Genomic DNA, 17,818 nt, shown 5'->3' on the forward strand with positions numbered 1-17,818 from the left:
CACACACACACACACACACACACACACCCCCGAACAAAGCGGGTCGGCTCCAAATTTCAGCACTAATAGAATAATTGGAGATGACTCAGAGGATGGATGAAAAACAACCTGTACGTGCTCGATGGCAGCCTCAGAGAGGAGGCTGAAAAGAGAAAGTGCTTCAGTTGGAGTGAGAGATAGACAGGACATAATAATGAATTTCTGCTAAGTACCTCACCCCCAGGGTTGAAGCGTTGTTATTTTCAGATGCTTGTATATTTAACTTGCATATTGGGTGATGCAAGCAGAACGTGTCACTATTACGCTGAAACTGCAGGAAAGAGCATTTTGATACGTGTCCAGCTCACGTAATACTGGCAGGATGTGAGAGAGTTTAGCATCATTTCAAGAGAAACTTCAACCATGTGGAAAATATATGTAAAATGTTTGGGAACAAAGTGGTTTCTTATCAAATGTTGTCAACTTGTACAGGTGTAGGGTTTGTGGGGGGTTTTTTGCACAGCTAGTACAAATAGAGTAATCAAGAGGAAAACAGGAAGCCTATACTTGTTAGCTTGCCCTTTCCCAAGCTAACAAAAATAAATCTGTCACACTGATATTAATCAAAGCACAAGTGTTAAACTTCACGTCTGCAAAGTCAATCCATTGCTACAGTACTTTAAACCTACATTCTAGCCACCAGGGGGCGACTTGTCTGGTTGGTAAAAAGAACTTGGCTTGTATATAGATTTATGAGAAAATGAAGTTACTTCGCACTTGATTTATGACATGACTACGCACTTTACTAATGTGTTTAAGGTCTCAGTTACTAATTTTAAGTCTTATTTAATAGAGCACAATGCTTATTTTGAAAAATTATCATTTTGAGCAGTGGCAAGAATCAGCCCTGGGCCTTGTGTTTTACAATGTCTTCACAGTAAAATGCATAAATAAAAAGGACATTTTTTGTGAATTAACACATTAACAGTAATTGTTGTTAATTACAGCACAATCTGGGCAACGAGCTACCAGAAAATGTTTTGTAATTTATTTCATTTATTTCTTACAATTTACTCCTATATAGTATGTATCATGTAGAAAAACTGAGACGCGCACTTCTTTAGCATATATCAAGTCCTCTCTGGGATTAAATGTGCAGTTAAACTACCAGAACACTTAAGTTTAAAGTGGGATCCATGTAAAATGTGTTCAACTTCCTCGACTTACATGAATACCCTAACAGGGACAACTGAACAAGGTATGATTCAGGGTACAGGTATTATAATCTGTTAAACAGACATTTTCCGGCTAGTTTCTATTGTATGAGTACACACTTTCAAGGTCTTTCATGGTGACTGTAAAAATACTCAAACTGAGGCTTCAAAATGGTCTTTCACAAACTAATTGTTGACAACAGCGAGGCACATAACCCTGCTGTAAAGATACAAATTGGTGTTTTTGCACATTAGTAACACAGGATATTTGTGAATTGTTCTTTGGGGTAGCAAAGTGGATTTTGTTGGTTTAGTTTAGTTTTCAAGGTCTATAATAAGCTAATGGCTTCTGGCTATATTCTTACTTTCGTGTAGAGACATTAACTTAAAATTAATTTTAATAAAAGAATTATTCCACGATCTCCAACTATTCCTTTAATTGTATTTAAACATAAGAGGAAGTTTAGAGTCACATTCTTTTAAAAGCTTCGATCTCACAGCAGAGACATTTCTAGCATGGATATCAGACAGACCCTCTCGAGAGCTCCCACATTGCAGGTAGATTTAAAGTAGACTTGCATAATACTCACCGAGCTCTCTGGAGACTGGAGACACGATAGCAGTTTCTCCAATCTTTGACACTGCATCAAAATAAGCCTTTCCAGCAAGAGCCATTGCTGTGCGGGCAGACAGACAAGACACTGTTAAGCTCCAGACGAGTTCCAGGATCATTTATAGCTCTGCTTTGACCATTTAAAAGTGCTGCCAGTGTAAAAACAGCTGAGGTACACCAAAATTCATTGTAGCGGTTACGGACCATTACGGGCTTATGCCCTTTTGTCCCTCATGAGGGTGAAAACTGTGTTTACCTGTGACTGATTTCTCATAGCTCTTTCCGAGGTTGACCAGGTTCCTCAGGCCTGGGTTGAACTGCTCCATTACATTCTGGGGTAAAGAGCAGAGTCTTATTATTGTGAATAAAAGCAAGAAAAAGCAAACAAACAACTTTAACTTTAAGACTTGTTTTCCCCTTTTTGAAAGGTCTTGTCATTAACAATAAAACCCTCATATGGCTATTTTTGTGGGAGTGGGTGGAGAAGAGAAATCCATGAAAACAAGAGCAAGTGTTTGTGCTGTTGCTCTATAAATATCTCCATGTGAGAACAATAAAACTTTCAATCTTTAACTTGACCCCTCACGTATGCCATGCAACTCCCTCGAAAGAGCGAAGTCCCACACAAAGTCCCAGCTATTTGCAGCACCAACTTCATCACTCTCACCAAACCACCCATCTCCCTCTATTGTAATCTCCCAATAATCAAGCACTGCTCACCCCCTGCCTCTATTCCCCTGGCACACTCTCAATAGAACAATGAAGGGGGGCAGGTATGGCTTTACATGAGTGGGGGGCAGCTGAGAGGAAAAACAGTAAACTACTGTAAACTACAGGTAGGACTAGTTCAGTCTCTTTTTCCCTGCTCCCCAAACCAGAGAGGGCACTTCAAAATGCACCGAAATTCAACCTAACTGTCGTACTTAAACTTTTACTCTAAACTGTTGTCTATTTCTACTTCAGGTCATAGACAGTGAAGGCTCACTGCTTATCACCATTGAGAGGTAGAAGTATAATGTTGATTAGATTAGCCAGGAACAACCAATCAAGATTACACTCAAATTATTGCTCCAGTGATTTCAGATGTTCTGATAAAGCCACAGCAGATTGATTAACACTGCTGTGGTTCACTGTGATTTACGAAATTATTTAATAACAGGGAGTGTCCCTGCTGTGGCAGTGGCATTGTTGAATTTTCTTTTCCCCTGGTAAACAACAGAAAGTTTCAGTTGCTCGATCAGTTTCTCTTTTTCCCACCCCCTCACAAAACAGGTCCTTGAAACAAGAGGTAACAAAGGGTAAGGGAAACACTTCATTATTTTATGGTACTTTACCTGTGGTTTACAGCCACTGTTGAAAAGCAACAAAGCAGACTCGCTGAACTATAAATTTCTGATTACACCTGAAGTGAACTACATTAAAAAAGCGACCCCTCCCACAAAATAAAAATAAAACAAAACAGGTATTTCCTTAAATGTTGAATGCATCACTCACCTTAAAAGTACTTTCAGTGAGCTTGCTCACATGCTCCGGATCCCGAGCCATCACGGCAGGTTGTTTCTTAATCTCAGAATTAAAAAAAATAAAAAAAAAATAAAAAAAAAAATATATATACACACAATATAAATAATATATAAAAAATAACAACAAAGCGGAGAACAAAAAGACACTTGGTAATCCAGGAGTTGTCTCGGTCCGAGTAATAAATCCCACAGCGAATCCTGCTCCGTGTCTGTACACTGTGCACGCGAGCAAGCTGAAACGCTCGTGCAGCCGGCGGCGGACGAACTGACTGGGACACCGAGAGACTTCCCCGTGCCTTTAGGGGCGAAGAGGGGGGGCAGCGCGGAAGGGTGGTGGTGGTGGAGGAGGGTGACGTCACAAGAGGTGTTACACAGGCCAAAGTTCTCAGCTGGTGAGTTAGAAAGCTGTGGGCTGTTGATTCTCAGGACTGTTAGCGAAAAACACCATAGAAATGTGACGTATTTTGTCAGTGGGTTTTAGATATAATATTGCTTTTGGCCTGGAGAGGGCGCTGCTGTACAATAATTAGTACAGTCACAGTGACGAAGGAAGTTTTGGACCATGAATAAATCGTAGAAGGTTTACTGGAAATCTGTACTTTAACGAGAACTCGTATTATTTCTCAACTCAAACTAGTCTTCTCTTTAAACTTTAGTTAGTCGCGATTTTTAACCTCTAATGCTGAATACACCACCAGTAGCTCTCAACAGGTGAAATGCATCAGAATATTTTCTTTGTACATGAAAGGTCAGTGGGTATATTTTTTATGTTATATAATTGTGATTCATCATCAATATCCCATCAACCTATGACTTCTTAAACGATTGGCTATATGTTTGGGGATTTTAATGAGTAATTAGGAAGACCTATCCATCCAAAGCAGTAGTACAAAACACTAGGACTTTATTAGACACCGGACTGATTTACAGTTAAAAACACACTGCCATATTTTGACACATACTATATCAATGTTCAGGATCAGCTTGTAAACCTTCAGGTAATGTACATATTATTTAACAATGCAATTTGCACCATTCTCTTGCGTTATGTATCTTTATTTATACACAATATGTGTATAGTTCACAAACCAGCATGCTCTGTTTAAGTACATGCATGTGCTGTTGACATATTTACTCCCCCATGACCCTGAATTGAATTAGTGGAAGAGGATGGATGCATGGAAGTTATAAACATGAATACTAAGAGGTGAATGCAACTGTCACACTCCAGTTGAGTATTCACTTTATGTGCAGTTAAGTTCAAAGCAGGTACAATTTATGCTTATTTACACTGAGCCTGCTGCTTTCTCAGTGCTTAAAAATGGTCTAAGATCTCCCACCACACTAACAAGCTTTAAAACTATCTGAACCTTCTGTGACGTAATCACAGCAATCTCAATGCCAGTGAGTTGCAAACCACACCCATCATTGAAACTAGTCTTCATTTAGATATCAACAATGGACTTGTAAAGTTGCGTAACTGTATCTTTTGTCATGGTAAAATTTGCCCAGAGACATGCAGCACTACACCTGCAGATGAACTCAAACCCACCTTTGTAGTAGTTTCCAGAACAATAGGTCTCAGCAGCATGTCATCTTGCTACATATTAGTGATTTTGTTTCTGTAACCACATATTTAAAACACAAGTGTGTGAAAAAAATGGAAAAATGAAAAGTAAAATTATTTTCTATACATTTTTTACATTTTATTGCAACCTTAACAGCCTGACTGCTACTGGTGACAGAGTGTGCAAAATAAAGAGGGAAAAATTAAACTCTAAGTGAAGCAAGACCTTTAGGATTTTATCTATAAGTTAGTTAAATTACACTAAATAACTGATGTTTTACCCTCATAAAAATGTTAAATGAAAGGTTTATGTATTTGAATATTTAATCATTTAGGAAAATAACTAAGTATGTAATTTGACCAGATTCCATGTAAGAGAGATTTAAAAACAACAACAACAAAGAAATAAAGAAAAAAAGAAAATTAACAGTGAACCTAGCCCTGTAACATCCAGTGTGTCATATCTCATACGTATATCTCGTACGTCTTTGTGATTTGTTTTTGTAACCCTCTTACAATTGCAAAAAAAGGCCAAATGAAGCAAAAATGATACAAATTAACTTCTCTCTTTAAAAAAATGTCAGAAGGTTTGATGAACACTAAAGTTCAAAAAAATAAAAATGAAAATTTTCAGGCAATTATTTCATGCTTCAGTCTTCTTTAGGGTTAACTCAATTTAAGTACTGTCCCAGTAACAAGTCAGTAGTTGTGCAATTTTTGTTGAGCTGATGATAATTTCCAGATCCGATAAACACAGAGATAAACCCACCACATTTAAGAAGTTGTCCCATGTAACTGACAGTAATGTGACCCAGGCCGGAACCACCTACTCAAAAGCCGATTGTTGCTCATCATCCATGTGATTGAAACGCATGGTTATGATTTCAAGCCTTTACGGCTCTTATCTCTGAATCTCACTGACCAGAAGTAACAGCCTTCCATCCTTTCTCCCCAATGTCACTCGACTCCTGTTTTCAGAACTAACTTCATACTGTGAGAGGACGAGCAGATATGGATGGGTAAGTCGAACATCCACCACATTAACATCATTAACTGACACGTTTTCAAACTTTCATACGCATGCTTCCAGAAAACACATCGTGTGGATGTTGATGCTTCCCATACTGGTTCTCCTGGGTGGAACAGAGACTACAGAGTCTTTGATAGATTTCAGTATGTCATCCATTTTCTATCTGTCTCTCTTTTACTGTTCATTCTTCTTGACTCCGCAACTAAATACAGCTTCTCTTTTGACTAGAAAATATTGAAGGGAAGCTTGTTTTCTATCAAATGGAGGGAAATGCCACCTACGTGAGAGACAGAGGTGAACTGGCGTCAGATGTTCCCACAGAGACTATGTTTGAACTCTTTGATCCCCAAAAGAATTTCAGCTCAGCAAAGTTCACCTATACTTGGGACTTAGGGAACGGGTATGATTTCTTACACTTTTAAATATAGATTAAAAAAAATGTTAGAGATGATTTTCTTTGTCTCATATTCTTTTTTGATCTTTGATACAGACAAGTGATTAACGGCACTGAGCCGGTTGTCCGCTATTATTACCCAGAATCAGGAAACTACACAATGTGGTTGAAAGTGGGAGCAAATGTGACCAAATATTCACCTCCGGTGACCAAAGTCTACTCCACAGAGGTTCAAGTGCTTGGTTTGTGGCTTTGAATTCATATATGCATTAATATATTCCTGTATAAATTATTTTCAGTCATTTTCAATAGGAAAAAGCAGTCTGCTGTAGGCTCAACATTCCTGGAAAATTTAATTTGAACTGTGACGTGATGACCTGATGTAACTATCAGGATTCATAAGAAAGCAGATTTGGTAGCAATTCTAAGTTAAGGTGGTTTCAAAGTAGTACTTCTTAAACTTGAGGGAGAGAGTTCATGGTGCAGAAGGGGCGTAGATAGAGTAAAATTAAGTTGAATTAATGTGATTTATGTAGGAAAAATTTCCAAAATGCTATCATCTTGATTTTGTGGTCTTTGTGTGGGGAAACTAGAACACTTCTGTAAAGTTTTCCCACTAAAGAACGAAATGACTAATAGCTAAAACTTATTTGTAGATGCCATCAAGAACATCGAGCTGAAGGGGCCATCAGAATATGAGGTGTCACAGGACGCCAGTCTGATTTTTCATGTTGATGGAAGGTGAGCTGCATTTACCAGGAACATTGCTATATATTAGATCAATGCAAGTTTAAAATAGCGTGAGCCTGAATAGTGCCCTTTCTTTTGCATTCAGCTTTTTATTTAATATTAATTTTGTTATTGTATTATAAAGAAAAGCTCCTCAACCCTGTGTTTGTGTGTGATTTTAGTCCTCCCTTATGGGTTTGCTGGCGTTTTCTCCCCAACTGCATGCCGGACGTGACAGAGGGCTGCACGCTGACCATGTTGTATGACAACATGTTGAAACTGAACCTCACCTTCGCCTCTGCTGGCTACCACTGTCTGGACATCAGTGTCCGGAACGAAATCAGTAAGCTGCAGACCTCCTTCAGCCTCTACGTCAGGAGAAACAGTAAGTATCCACCCACCCACCAGCAGAAATACCTGCAGGCATGTAATGCAGACATGTTGCTTTCTGTGACATTAAAGCAGAGGACATAGGGAAGAAGAGAAAGAAAAGACATAAACTGATGTGGCAGCGAAATGCTTTTAGGGCAGAGGATCGTTTAGAGGAAACCTTGTTACAAAATGTGTTGGATAACGTCAAAAAATGCACTGTCATTATATCAGAAAACACAGCTGAAACTCACACGGGAAAAGTGTACGTTCAGTGCCCCCTGTCAGACTTGCTCTGCTGGATTTAATCATTGTTTTTTAACTCAAGCAGTAAACTTTTCACACCCTAACCAAAACCAGAACCTAATCAAAGCCTAACCAAAGCACAGCTGAAAAATACAAAAGAATAAAGAAAGAACAAAAATAAAAGTTAAGAAAGCCGGAAAACTTTGGAAAGCTGGCCCCATTCATCAACATAAGACTGCATCTTCCTAATAGCTTCATTAGTACTACAGAGTACCGAGGAGTCGGGAGATGAATTTATTGGGAAAGTTAGCGGAACCAAGCTACTTGATCATAAATGACACAGAGGAGCTCACGATTCAGCAGCATATTCAGTTTTGAGTGCTGAGAATGGATTCTGCTTAATGACTTCTAAATGCACCTAACAGGAAGCCAACTGACTGCTGCTATAGGTAAACCTGAAGGGCCAACCTGGGAAAAAAGTGGACATCCAAGGTGTTCAGGCCAGCTTTACTAATCTAAAACAAGGGAGGCAGGTTGAAATTTCACATATGATCAAACCTTAAGACTCCCTAATTACTCCCATAACATTTACAATCTGTTTATGCCGCATGACAAATCACTTCACGCTGTGTAGAAAACCATATTTTTACTGTTCAAAAAGTACAACATGGAACACAAAATGCAAAAGCTGCATTTTCCTCTCTTTGTGGCAGCCTGTAGTAAGAGGTTTCATTTTCACTTATTAACTCAGAGTTAATTAAAAAGGTTACCGGATAACTAAAGGAATGGGAGACATAAATGAAACAAAAGCACAGCAAATATTTGATATCTTGTCTGTTTTCTTTTCTGAATGAACTGTCAGAAATGCCAAATATCATCACCCCCCCACCCCCCCGCACCCCCTAAATTTGTAAATTTACTCAATCTACTTTTTACTGTTTTACTTTTTATCCATCAGTAAAAAAGTTGGGGTGCTGTGTGAAATGTACATAAAAACATAATGCAAAGATTTTTAAATCACATATTCCATTCACACTCTAACATACGGATGTTTAAACTGAGAAAACGCTCAATGTTAAGAAAGATATGAGGTGATATTTAACATTGGCCATCTTCAACACTGTGTAGAGTTCCGTCTTCTTTTAACAACAGTCTGTAAACATCTGGGAATTGATGAGAGCAGCTGCTGGAGCTTTGGGAGAGGAACATTGCTCCATTCTTGCATTGGATTCTAGCTGCTCAACAGTCCTCTACTCTGTTGCATTCTTTATTTCATTATGTGCCAAATGTTTTTAACCAGTGAAAAGTCTTGACTGCAGACAGGCCATTCAGCACCTGTGCTCTTCTACTACAAAGCCATGCTACTGTAAGAGATGCAGTGAGGGTTTAGCACAGTGTTGTTGAATAAGAAACGCCTTCTCCAAAAAAGACACCTTCTGGATGGATCATATGTTACATACCTTTCAGCACTGATGGTGCCTTTCCAGATGTGCAGCTAACAATTCCATAGGCACTATTGCAGCTCCATCAGAGATGCAGGCTTGAGTGCTGAAAACAGGCCAGAAGGTCTCTTTCCTTTTTAGTCCAGAGAACGTGAAATCCATGTTTTACAAAAACAGCTGTCAACTTTGATTTGTATGATGGGCGACACACTGTTGCCTCGCTGTTGCAGTTTGGGACCTTTTGAGTGTGGAGTACGCCTGTTCTCCCTGTGTTTGTCTGGGTTCTGTCCAGGTATTCCAGCTTTCCCCCAGAATACAAAGTTATGCTTGAGTTTAGGCTTACTGATGATTTTAAACTGATCATAGGCATGAATGTGAGTGTGAATGGATGTTTGCCTCTCTTTGTTAGCCAATTAGTCTGTGACAGAGGGGCAACCTGTGTTGGGATGTACCCTGCCTTCTGCCCCATGACAGCTGGGATTGGCTCCAGCCCCTACAACCCTGAATCAGAGAAGTGAAAGAAAATGGATTTGTCTTATAATGGAACACTTTTTCACTTTGCTTCAGTTCATGTTAAATGGCTCAGAGAAGATGGCAGCGTTTCTTGATTTGACTTAATTTTTACATACAGTGGGGCAAAAAAGTATTTAGTCAGCCACCGATTGTGCAAGTTCCCCCACTTAAAATGATGACAGAGGTCAGTAATTTGCACCAGAGGTACACTTCAACTGTGAGAGACAGAATGTGAAAAAAAAAATCCATGAATCCACATGGTAGGATTTGTAAAGAATTTATTCGTAAATCAGGGTGGAAAATAAGTATTTGGTCAATAACAAAAATACAACTCAATACTTTGTAACATAACCTTTGTTGGCAATAACAGAGGTCAAACGTTTACTATAGGTCTTTACCAGGTTTGCACACACAGTAGCTGGTATTTTGGCCCATTCCTCCATGCAGATCTTCTCGAGAGCAGTGATGTTTTGGGGCTGTCGCCGAGCAACACGGACTTTCAACTCCCGCCACAGATTTTCTATGGGGTTGAGGTCTGGAGACTGGCTAGGCCACTCCAGGACTTTCAAATGCTTCTTACGGAGCCACTCCTTTGTTGCCCGGGCGGTGTGTTTTGGATCATTGTCATGTTGGAAGACCCAGCCTCGTTTCATCTTCAAAGTTCTCACTGATGGAAGGAGGTTTTGGCTCAAAATCTCACGATACATGGCCCCATTCATTCTGTCCTTAACACGGATCAGTCGTCCTGTCCCCTTGGCAGAAAAACAGCCCCATAGCATGATGTTTCCACCCCCATGCTTCACAGTAGGTATGGTGTTCTTGGGATGCAACTCAGTATTCTTCTTCCTCCAAACACGACGAGTTGAGTTTATACCAAAAAGTTCTACTTTGGTTTCATCTGACCACATGACATTCTCCCAATCCTCTGCTGTATCATCCATGTGCTCTCTGGCAAACTTCAGACGGGCCTGGACATGCACTGGCTTCAGCAGCGGAACACGTCTGGCACTGCGGGATTTGATTCCCTGCCGTTGTAGTGTGTTACTGATGGTGACCTTTGTTACTTTGGTCCCAGCTCTCTGCAGGTCATTCACCAGGTCCCCCCGTGTGGTTCTGGGATCTTTGCTCACCGTTCTCATGATCATTTTGACCCCACGGGATGAGATCTTGCGTGGAGCCCCAGATCGAGGGAGATTATCAGTGGTCTTGTATGTCTTCCATTTTCTGATGATTGCTCCCACAGTTGATTTTTTCACACCAAGCTGCTTGCCTATTGTAGATTCACTCTTCCCAGTCTGGTGCAGGTCTACAATACTTTTCCTGGTGTCCTTCGAAAGCTCTTTGGTCTTGGCCATGGCGGAGTTTGGAGTCTGACTGTTTGAGGCTGTGGACAGGTGTCTTTTATACAGATGATGAGTTCAAACAGGTGCCATTCATACAGGTAACGAGTGGGGGACAGAAAAGCTTCTTACAGAAGACGTTACAGGTCTGTGAGAGCCAGAGATTTTCCTTGTTTGAGGTGACCAAATACTTATTTTCCACCCTGATTTACGAATAAATTCTTTACAAATCCTACCATGTGAATTCATGGATTTTTTTTCACATTCTGTCTCTCACAGTTGAAGTGTACCTCTGGTGCAAATTACTGACCTCTGTCATCATTTTAAGTGGGGGAACTTGCACAATCGGTGGCTGACTAAATACTTTTTTGCCCCACTGTATGTCGTCTTCATGCATGATAGAGCTTCCTCAGCCCGCCCAATGATCCTGCCTAAAGACAAGATCTGCATTATGCATAGATTTCTCCAGATTCTTACTATCCTTTAAAGATATTGATGATTCAAAATGTTCACAATTTTACATTGAGGAACGTTCCACAATTTCTTGATGCAGTTTTGGCTTACTGGTGAACCGCTATCAACCTAATAAGTTGCAAAATGTTCTTCCAGCGGTTTCTTTTATTACCACTTATTTTTCCATCCGTTTACTGTTCCGGAACTAACTTTTTTGAGATGCTCTGCTGCGATCAAATTCAAAATAAACCAGTACTTTTTATGAGTTTTATTATGAATAATGTGTGGGTTTATGAGATTTTCAAATCACTGCATTCTATTTTTATTCACATTTTATCCAGCATTCCAACTTTTAACATTTACTAATAAAAATCCTTAAAGCATTTTTGCCTTTTTTTTTTTTTTTTACCATTGCTCATTTAGCTCATAGAAATTGCACAGAAACTGCACTTTAAATGCGTCATAGCTGGTCCAAACGTTTCAGGTTGTAAACACATTGATAAGCATATTTGGACAATGTTCGTAAATTTCAGATGAATACTTTCACATGCTTTACCTTACTGTGAATTTTGAACTGATGTTCATGTCAATTATTTTCCCTTTTAATGCATTTTTCAATGCAATGTTGTTCTTGAAATTTCTATTAGAAAGATTTTTTAGTAGCCTAAAGTGAACTGCCTGCAGACATCACATGCAAAACCATTTGCAATGTTAATGCTGCTTATTGGTCGTCAGCATCAGAACATATACACCCACACATGCTACTGAACACAATGAAACAAAACTAGACCAGCAACTTTTTTGAAACTGGAGTTGTAAGATGAATTAGCAAGTTTAAGGCCATTTGCAAAGTTCTCTTGGCTCTAAATATGAACTATTTTTGTATTAGTCATCGTGTACCTTCTGCTTTAATAAAGTTTGACTCAATCACAATAAATCTAAATAAACACAGCAAAATCTTTTGAAACAAAGGTCAGCTGTGCTGTGTCATGAGGTGTTTCATGTGCTGTTTAGCTGTGTTAGTTCCACAGACACAGATGAAAGAGTGAAAATGGAGGAATCCAAGCGTATCAGAGTAGGCGGGTCCGAACATGTCTGCTGTCCTCAATCGATTCGTTGTTGTGATGTTACTAAAGTTTCTATTGAGCCAAAATTAGCGTCCGCTTCCTACTTACTCAGAAACACAGATTTTCTGGGACAAATTTGGAACTTTTGACTCAGTTTTAGAGTGTGTTGTGCTACTTAACACACAACAGAGTGCCTCACTTTCTTCTATCATTATACCAAACAGGGTCATAAAGCCAGTAAGAAAATTGTACGCTTGCTAAAACCACCATATTCATTTACAATAAAGAGCCAACACAGCATTCTAGCTACAGTGTGTAGCATGGAGAGTAGAGACTCATAGAATAAGTATATGAGATATAATTGTTTCAATTGCTTATAATTGTTTTTACTGCATCTTTAACAACAGACCCACACTCTGTCTGCTTCTTTCTTCCTTAATTATAGATGGTGCTCAAATTTTCTTCATCCTGTCATGTGCTGCCATTCTTGTGGCAACGTTCTCCTTCATCGCAGTCATCGCCTGTCACCCTCATCTTCACAGCAAACTTAAGGTACACATGTTTGTGGTTCATTAACCACATATTAACAAGATAAAGGCACAATGCAAAACCTTAAGGGCCATATTAGTAAATGATTATAAAATTGTGTACTTCATCAATACTGTGTATCCCACTGGTTAGAGTTTAAGCAAATAGCCTGTTATCCTAGTTTTCAGTAGCTCAATGAGTGCCAGTGATTGCAGTTAATTGCTGTGTATGACCACAAGGAGGCTGCCTATTTCCAGAAATAAATCACACTTGAACAACAACAAACTATAAACCACATAAGCTCAGATATTTGAACCTACTTAACTGTGACACTGCATTTTTATCTAAAAGCAACTTTGAAGCTGGCTGATGTTTTTCTGGTAAATGTCATTTTGCAGATTGCTGCTTCCAGTAATGCCGTATTTCTGAAGAACCAAGAATCTGATGGTCAAAGCTTAATTCTTTTAAAGCTCTCCAACATTGAGAAAGCAGAGAAAGAGCCACTCCTGTTGCAATATGGGACTCAAGGCCGCTCTTAACCAGCACACTGCTTCTCTTTCTGCCCTCTTATTGTGGCTGCATACACATGTGTTTGGCAAAGAAAAATCTAAAACTACTAATAACTGTGACCCTGCATATCTTGCATGTGTGATTATAGATATATTTTGCTAATATGTGCATGATCAAGTAGCTTGATATGGTATTTTGAAAAAAGAAGAAGAAATAAAGTGCCTGTATGTATTTAGAACTATCCTCTAAGCTGAGTTAATTGGTGGTTTCACCGCAAATGTTCAGTAGGCTAATAGGTCAAACTCTGCGTTTGTCATAAAATAATGATGGCGATCAACTGATGAGTCACAGAACTCAGGTTGACATTCAAATAAACTCATAAAAAATTAACAGCTCAAGCGCAGGTCATGTTTAAACAATGAGTGTTAATGATCATGCTGTGAATGGATTGGACCACTCATTTATTCCATGTTTTTAATTGATGTATGAATCGAGGCCTTGCGTCGGTGTTACTTTCCAGAAAAACAATTAAATATTTGTTTTGACCTTCATCTTGCACTCCTAAACGCTGAGGCACAGCTGCACAAGATTTCTTTTTTTGCAGAGAGCTAATACTCGACTCTGTCCTATCATGCCTGATGCTCAGGTTCACAATTCAAATGAGCATATTTATCTGAACAACTTCTACTTTGAACTTTACAGAAAGTACATGTGAAGCTCTTTATCTTTTATAAACCTTGTGTTTTGTATCAGTTATATTGACACAATTCAATGTACTATGAATGAATGTTACATTGAAATTTGGGTCATGTCATGAACATGAACTGAATTTCAATAAGGTTGTGGTAGGTAACATGTTTTTGGTGTCACTGGACAGGAAATCAACCTGTTCATCCATTTTCTTTCATCTAACCAATTCAAGAGTTTCTATCACAGGTTGCTAATCTGTCAGCTGCTGCAGTGCTAACACAAAACACATCACTCACGGTCACACCTATGGTCAATTGAGAATCACCAATTAACCTAATGCCATATGTGTCTTTGTACTGTGGGAGAAAGCTAGAGAGAAACTGTCACGGCTGGCGAGGCAGGCTGTGTGGAGGTGAGGTAAGGACCCAAATGCAGGCACTGACGTAGATGCAGAGATTGAGCTTTATTTTGTGAGGTGAACACAATACAGGAGGAACGGAGAAGGGCATACAGATAAACCTAAACTGAGAAAACTAACAAAACTGACCTGAAACTATCATACGGCAGAAACACAGGGAGTCTCGAGGAGACAACGCAGACGGAGCAGCAACAAGCAGGAGAAAACACAGGGCTTATATACACACAGGGGCAATCCGGGAATGGGATACAGGAGGTGACAGGCTGACGAGACAAGGACCGTCAAAAAAAAACAGGAAATACAACAGGTATGCACAGACACGAGAATTAACACAAGACATGGCAACAGGGAGGGAGCACAAAGACGCGGGACCAGGCAGGCAGAGAGACAGAACAAAAGGAGCTCGAAATACAAAACAGAAACTAAACCTGAGAACAAGAAATTCCTAACAAGAATGAACCTAAAACATAAGATAATAATCAAAACCAAAACCACTGAGTCCACAGACAGACCATGAGAGTAACCATGTAAACACGGCGAGAAAATGCTAACTCTATACAAAAACACATTTTTCGATACTCTTGAGTTGGTCTTCAAGAATCATTCTCTAGGTTTCTTGAAGGACATTCAAAGCCAGGTCAACACCTGAATCACATGATTAGTTCGTTACCAGGCCTCTGGAGAACTTCAGGACATGTTGAGGAGCTAATTTAGCCATTTAAATCAGCTGTGTTGGTTCAAGGACACATCTAAAACCTGGAGGGACGCCGGCCCTCGAGGCCTGGAGTTGCCCACCCCTGTTCAAAGCCCTTCTTTAGCTGTTGGGTGCCTTTTGTTCAGTTCTGTCAAGATGATCCCAGGCTGCTTCAATAATGTTGAGGTCCGGGCTCCGGACTGCTTCCAACCCATCTTACAGATGGCTGTAGACCAGGGCTGCCCAATCCCAGTCCTCGAGAGCTACTATCCTGCAGCTTTTAGTTGCATCCCTACTCCAACACAGCTGAATCAAATGGTTTGATTACCTCTTCAGCATGCCATCATGTTTGGCAAAGGCCTGATAACAAGCCATTCATTTGATTCGGGTGTGTGGGAACAAGGATGCATCTAAAAGCTGCAGGACGGTAGCTCTCGAGGACCGGGATTGGGCACCCCTGCTGTAGACACTCACTGTTGTACAGCTCTCTGACGTCCTGCATATATATTAATGACAATTTGATCTGTTTCCTTTCTGTATGAATGACTTCTTTACAGCCTTCCAAATGTATCTCTGGGTCCTCTTTTAGGTCTTTGCTCAGTTTTTGTCATATTTTCAAGGACATAACATTTAGTTCTTGATAGTTTACTTTTTCCTTTGTCTTCCACTTATTTGCTTTACCTCGATTTTTAAAATGAGAAAACTGGACAAGTGAAGAACTGCTGCAAAGAAAAGTGGGCCAAACTTCCTAACAATGTGAGAAAGTCATACAGAAAACCATTACTTCATTAGCTTGTACCAGTGAACCATGTGGTGAGGTGTACTTAGTTTAACACACACAGTGCTATTTTATTAAATAAATAAATACCTAATATAACACGTCACATCTTATTCATCTGTCTTTAAGCAGTTGTAGAACCTGGTATGGACCAGATTTGTCACAGCCGAGCAGGCCGGTGTGTTTGAGGTGTGGACAAAAATGCAGACACGGGAGACAAACGAAGTGTAACAAAAAGCGAGCCGTTTGATTGCTATGATGTCAAAACAAGGCAAGGCAAACTGGAGGAAACCTAAACTGAGAAAAACTAAAACATGAAAACTGTGACATGAACAGGGCCTGAACTGGAACATGAAAAGCTCTAACGTGAGATAATCAGGGCGTGAGGACAGAAGGGTAATGAGGGAGACACAGCTGACACAAATGATCATGACGCCACAGGGAAAAGTAAAACCCTAACACACTAAACATGGAACCACCAGCCCTTTCAAAATAAAACAGGAAGCATGGAGAGACGAAGACGTAATAACACAAGCTTGACAACATGAAACACACAGACAAGAAACATGACAGACTGGGTAGACATGAAGCACAGGGAGATGCAAGCATGGGCATAACTAAACGTTAAACAAAGAGGCGAAGACTAAATAATAGCACAAGAACAAGAACTAGCATTTTTACAATAAAGTAAGAAAATCCAAAATAAACTCAAGTCACTGGGTCACGGACCCGAACCCTGACAGATTATTTTTCAGTGTGTACTAATGTGCTGTATTTTAGAATAAAAAGAGGGTGTACTTTGTTTTTCATATGGCTCTAGACTCAATCGCCTCCTCTGGTTTTGTTTTTAGGCTTAACTCACGAGGCTTGAGACAAGTTCTTTCAAGCCAGATCTAGTGAGCATAGCAAAAACTTGTTTAAAAAGCAGAGTAGTGATACGGCATGGTTAGGCAACAAAAGACCTTCACCTGGAAAGGCACGGTTTGAGTCCTGTGTAAAACCAGAATGCAGGTTTGTTTGTTTTCTCTTCATTACTGATTAAGCCATTACCCAGTTGTTGTTGAGAAATCAATACCACAAATATGAATGTGGTGTCATCAGCAGTTACTGAGGTAATGACTGACCAGTCCTCCACAGAGCCATATTACCTTCTTTTAATAAAACTTTATCATAACCAAAACAAATCAAAATTATTTAAATTCAACTTTGTGATAGAAACACAAAAATATAAAGCAATATTGTTTCTAATTACTGCAAAATGAAGCATCAGCCTGAGATGAAAGAAAGGATCGATTCAAATTCAGTAGAAAAACAGGAAGAGTTGTAAAAGTTAACCTTACATAAAGTCTTTGAATCTTTTCTAACTCCTCTGGCATCAGTCACGTTATTTTTATTCAGTTTTTTACCTTGATGGTGTTTAATGATAGTGTGTTCTCTGTTAGAGACGTCAGCATTATTAATTGTGAGTGTTTTGATGAATGCTGGTTGTCAAAGACACTGCGGGGAGATGCAGATGCTAAGATGAATATCAGGATGACCTTGAGCTAAAAAAAAAGTTAACGTCTGCAGCTGTTCGCATTTTTTAAGAGAAAAATCTGTCATTAAATTTCAGCTCTGTTATATTCACTCATACTGAAACCAACGTTTGAGGTTTGGATGTGGTAATGTAAACATACGAACATATATGTAATATACATACAGTATGGATCATATCACTGATG

General features: G+C 39.4%; 2 protein-coding genes across 4 annotated transcripts in view; one reads left to right on the forward strand and one right to left on the reverse strand.

Annotated features, from left to right (window-relative positions):
- The window catches only part of baiap2l1a (BAR/IMD domain containing adaptor protein 2 like 1a), a 26,909-nt gene extending 23,325 nt beyond the window's left edge, over positions 1 to 3,584 (reverse strand). For both annotated transcript variants that reach the window (XM_005932870.2, XM_005932871.3), the window contains exons 1-3: positions 3,301 to 3,584; positions 2,063 to 2,138; positions 1,784 to 1,870 (exon numbers count right to left, since the gene is read on the reverse strand). In XM_005932870.2, the coding sequence (XP_005932932.1) occupies positions 1,784 to 1,870; positions 2,063 to 2,138; positions 3,301 to 3,351 (214 nt within the window). In that variant the 5' untranslated portion in view covers positions 3,352 to 3,584. The remainder of the gene's footprint in view (positions 1 to 1,783; positions 1,871 to 2,062; positions 2,139 to 3,300) is intronic.
- Positions 3,585 to 3,638: 54 nt separating this feature from the next.
- On the forward strand, positions 3,639 to 13,907 carry tmem130 (transmembrane protein 130). Of its 2 annotated transcripts, XM_005932869.3 has the most exons (9): positions 3,639 to 3,721; positions 5,875 to 5,915; positions 5,987 to 6,069; positions 6,155 to 6,326; positions 6,417 to 6,562; positions 6,977 to 7,061; positions 7,232 to 7,434; positions 12,925 to 13,031; positions 13,406 to 13,907. In XM_005932869.3, the coding sequence occupies exons 2-9, from the start codon at positions 5,908 to 5,910 to the stop codon at positions 13,544 to 13,546; spliced, it is 945 nt and encodes a 314-aa protein (XP_005932931.1). In that variant the 5' UTR covers positions 3,639 to 3,721; positions 5,875 to 5,907; the 3' UTR covers positions 13,547 to 13,907. The 2 variants fall into 2 exon arrangements, with proteins under 2 accessions (XP_005932931.1, XP_042081078.1); XM_042225144.1 differs by lacking the exon at positions 3,639 to 3,721 and having other exon boundaries at positions 5,802 to 5,915.
- Positions 13,908 to 17,818: the final 3,911 nt, after the last annotated feature.

The sequence above is a fragment of the Haplochromis burtoni genome, unplaced genomic scaffold, assembly GCF_018398535.1.
Source record: "Haplochromis burtoni strain Fernald_Lab_line unplaced genomic scaffold, NCSU_Asbu1 Contig_162, whole genome shotgun sequence".
In the NCBI taxonomy this organism is placed as follows: domain Eukaryota; kingdom Metazoa; phylum Chordata; class Actinopteri; order Cichliformes; family Cichlidae; genus Haplochromis; species Haplochromis burtoni.

Coding starts and splice junctions, on each gene's coding strand:
- tmem130 (XM_005932869.3), top strand. Junction 6,070..6,154: donor AGAGTCTTTGATAGATTTCA/GTATGTCATCCA, acceptor TCTTTTGACTAG/AAAATATTGAAGGGAAGCTT. Junction 7,435..12,924: donor CCTCTACGTCAGGAGAAACA/GTAAGTATCCAC, acceptor CCTTAATTATAG/ATGGTGCTCAAATTTTCTTC.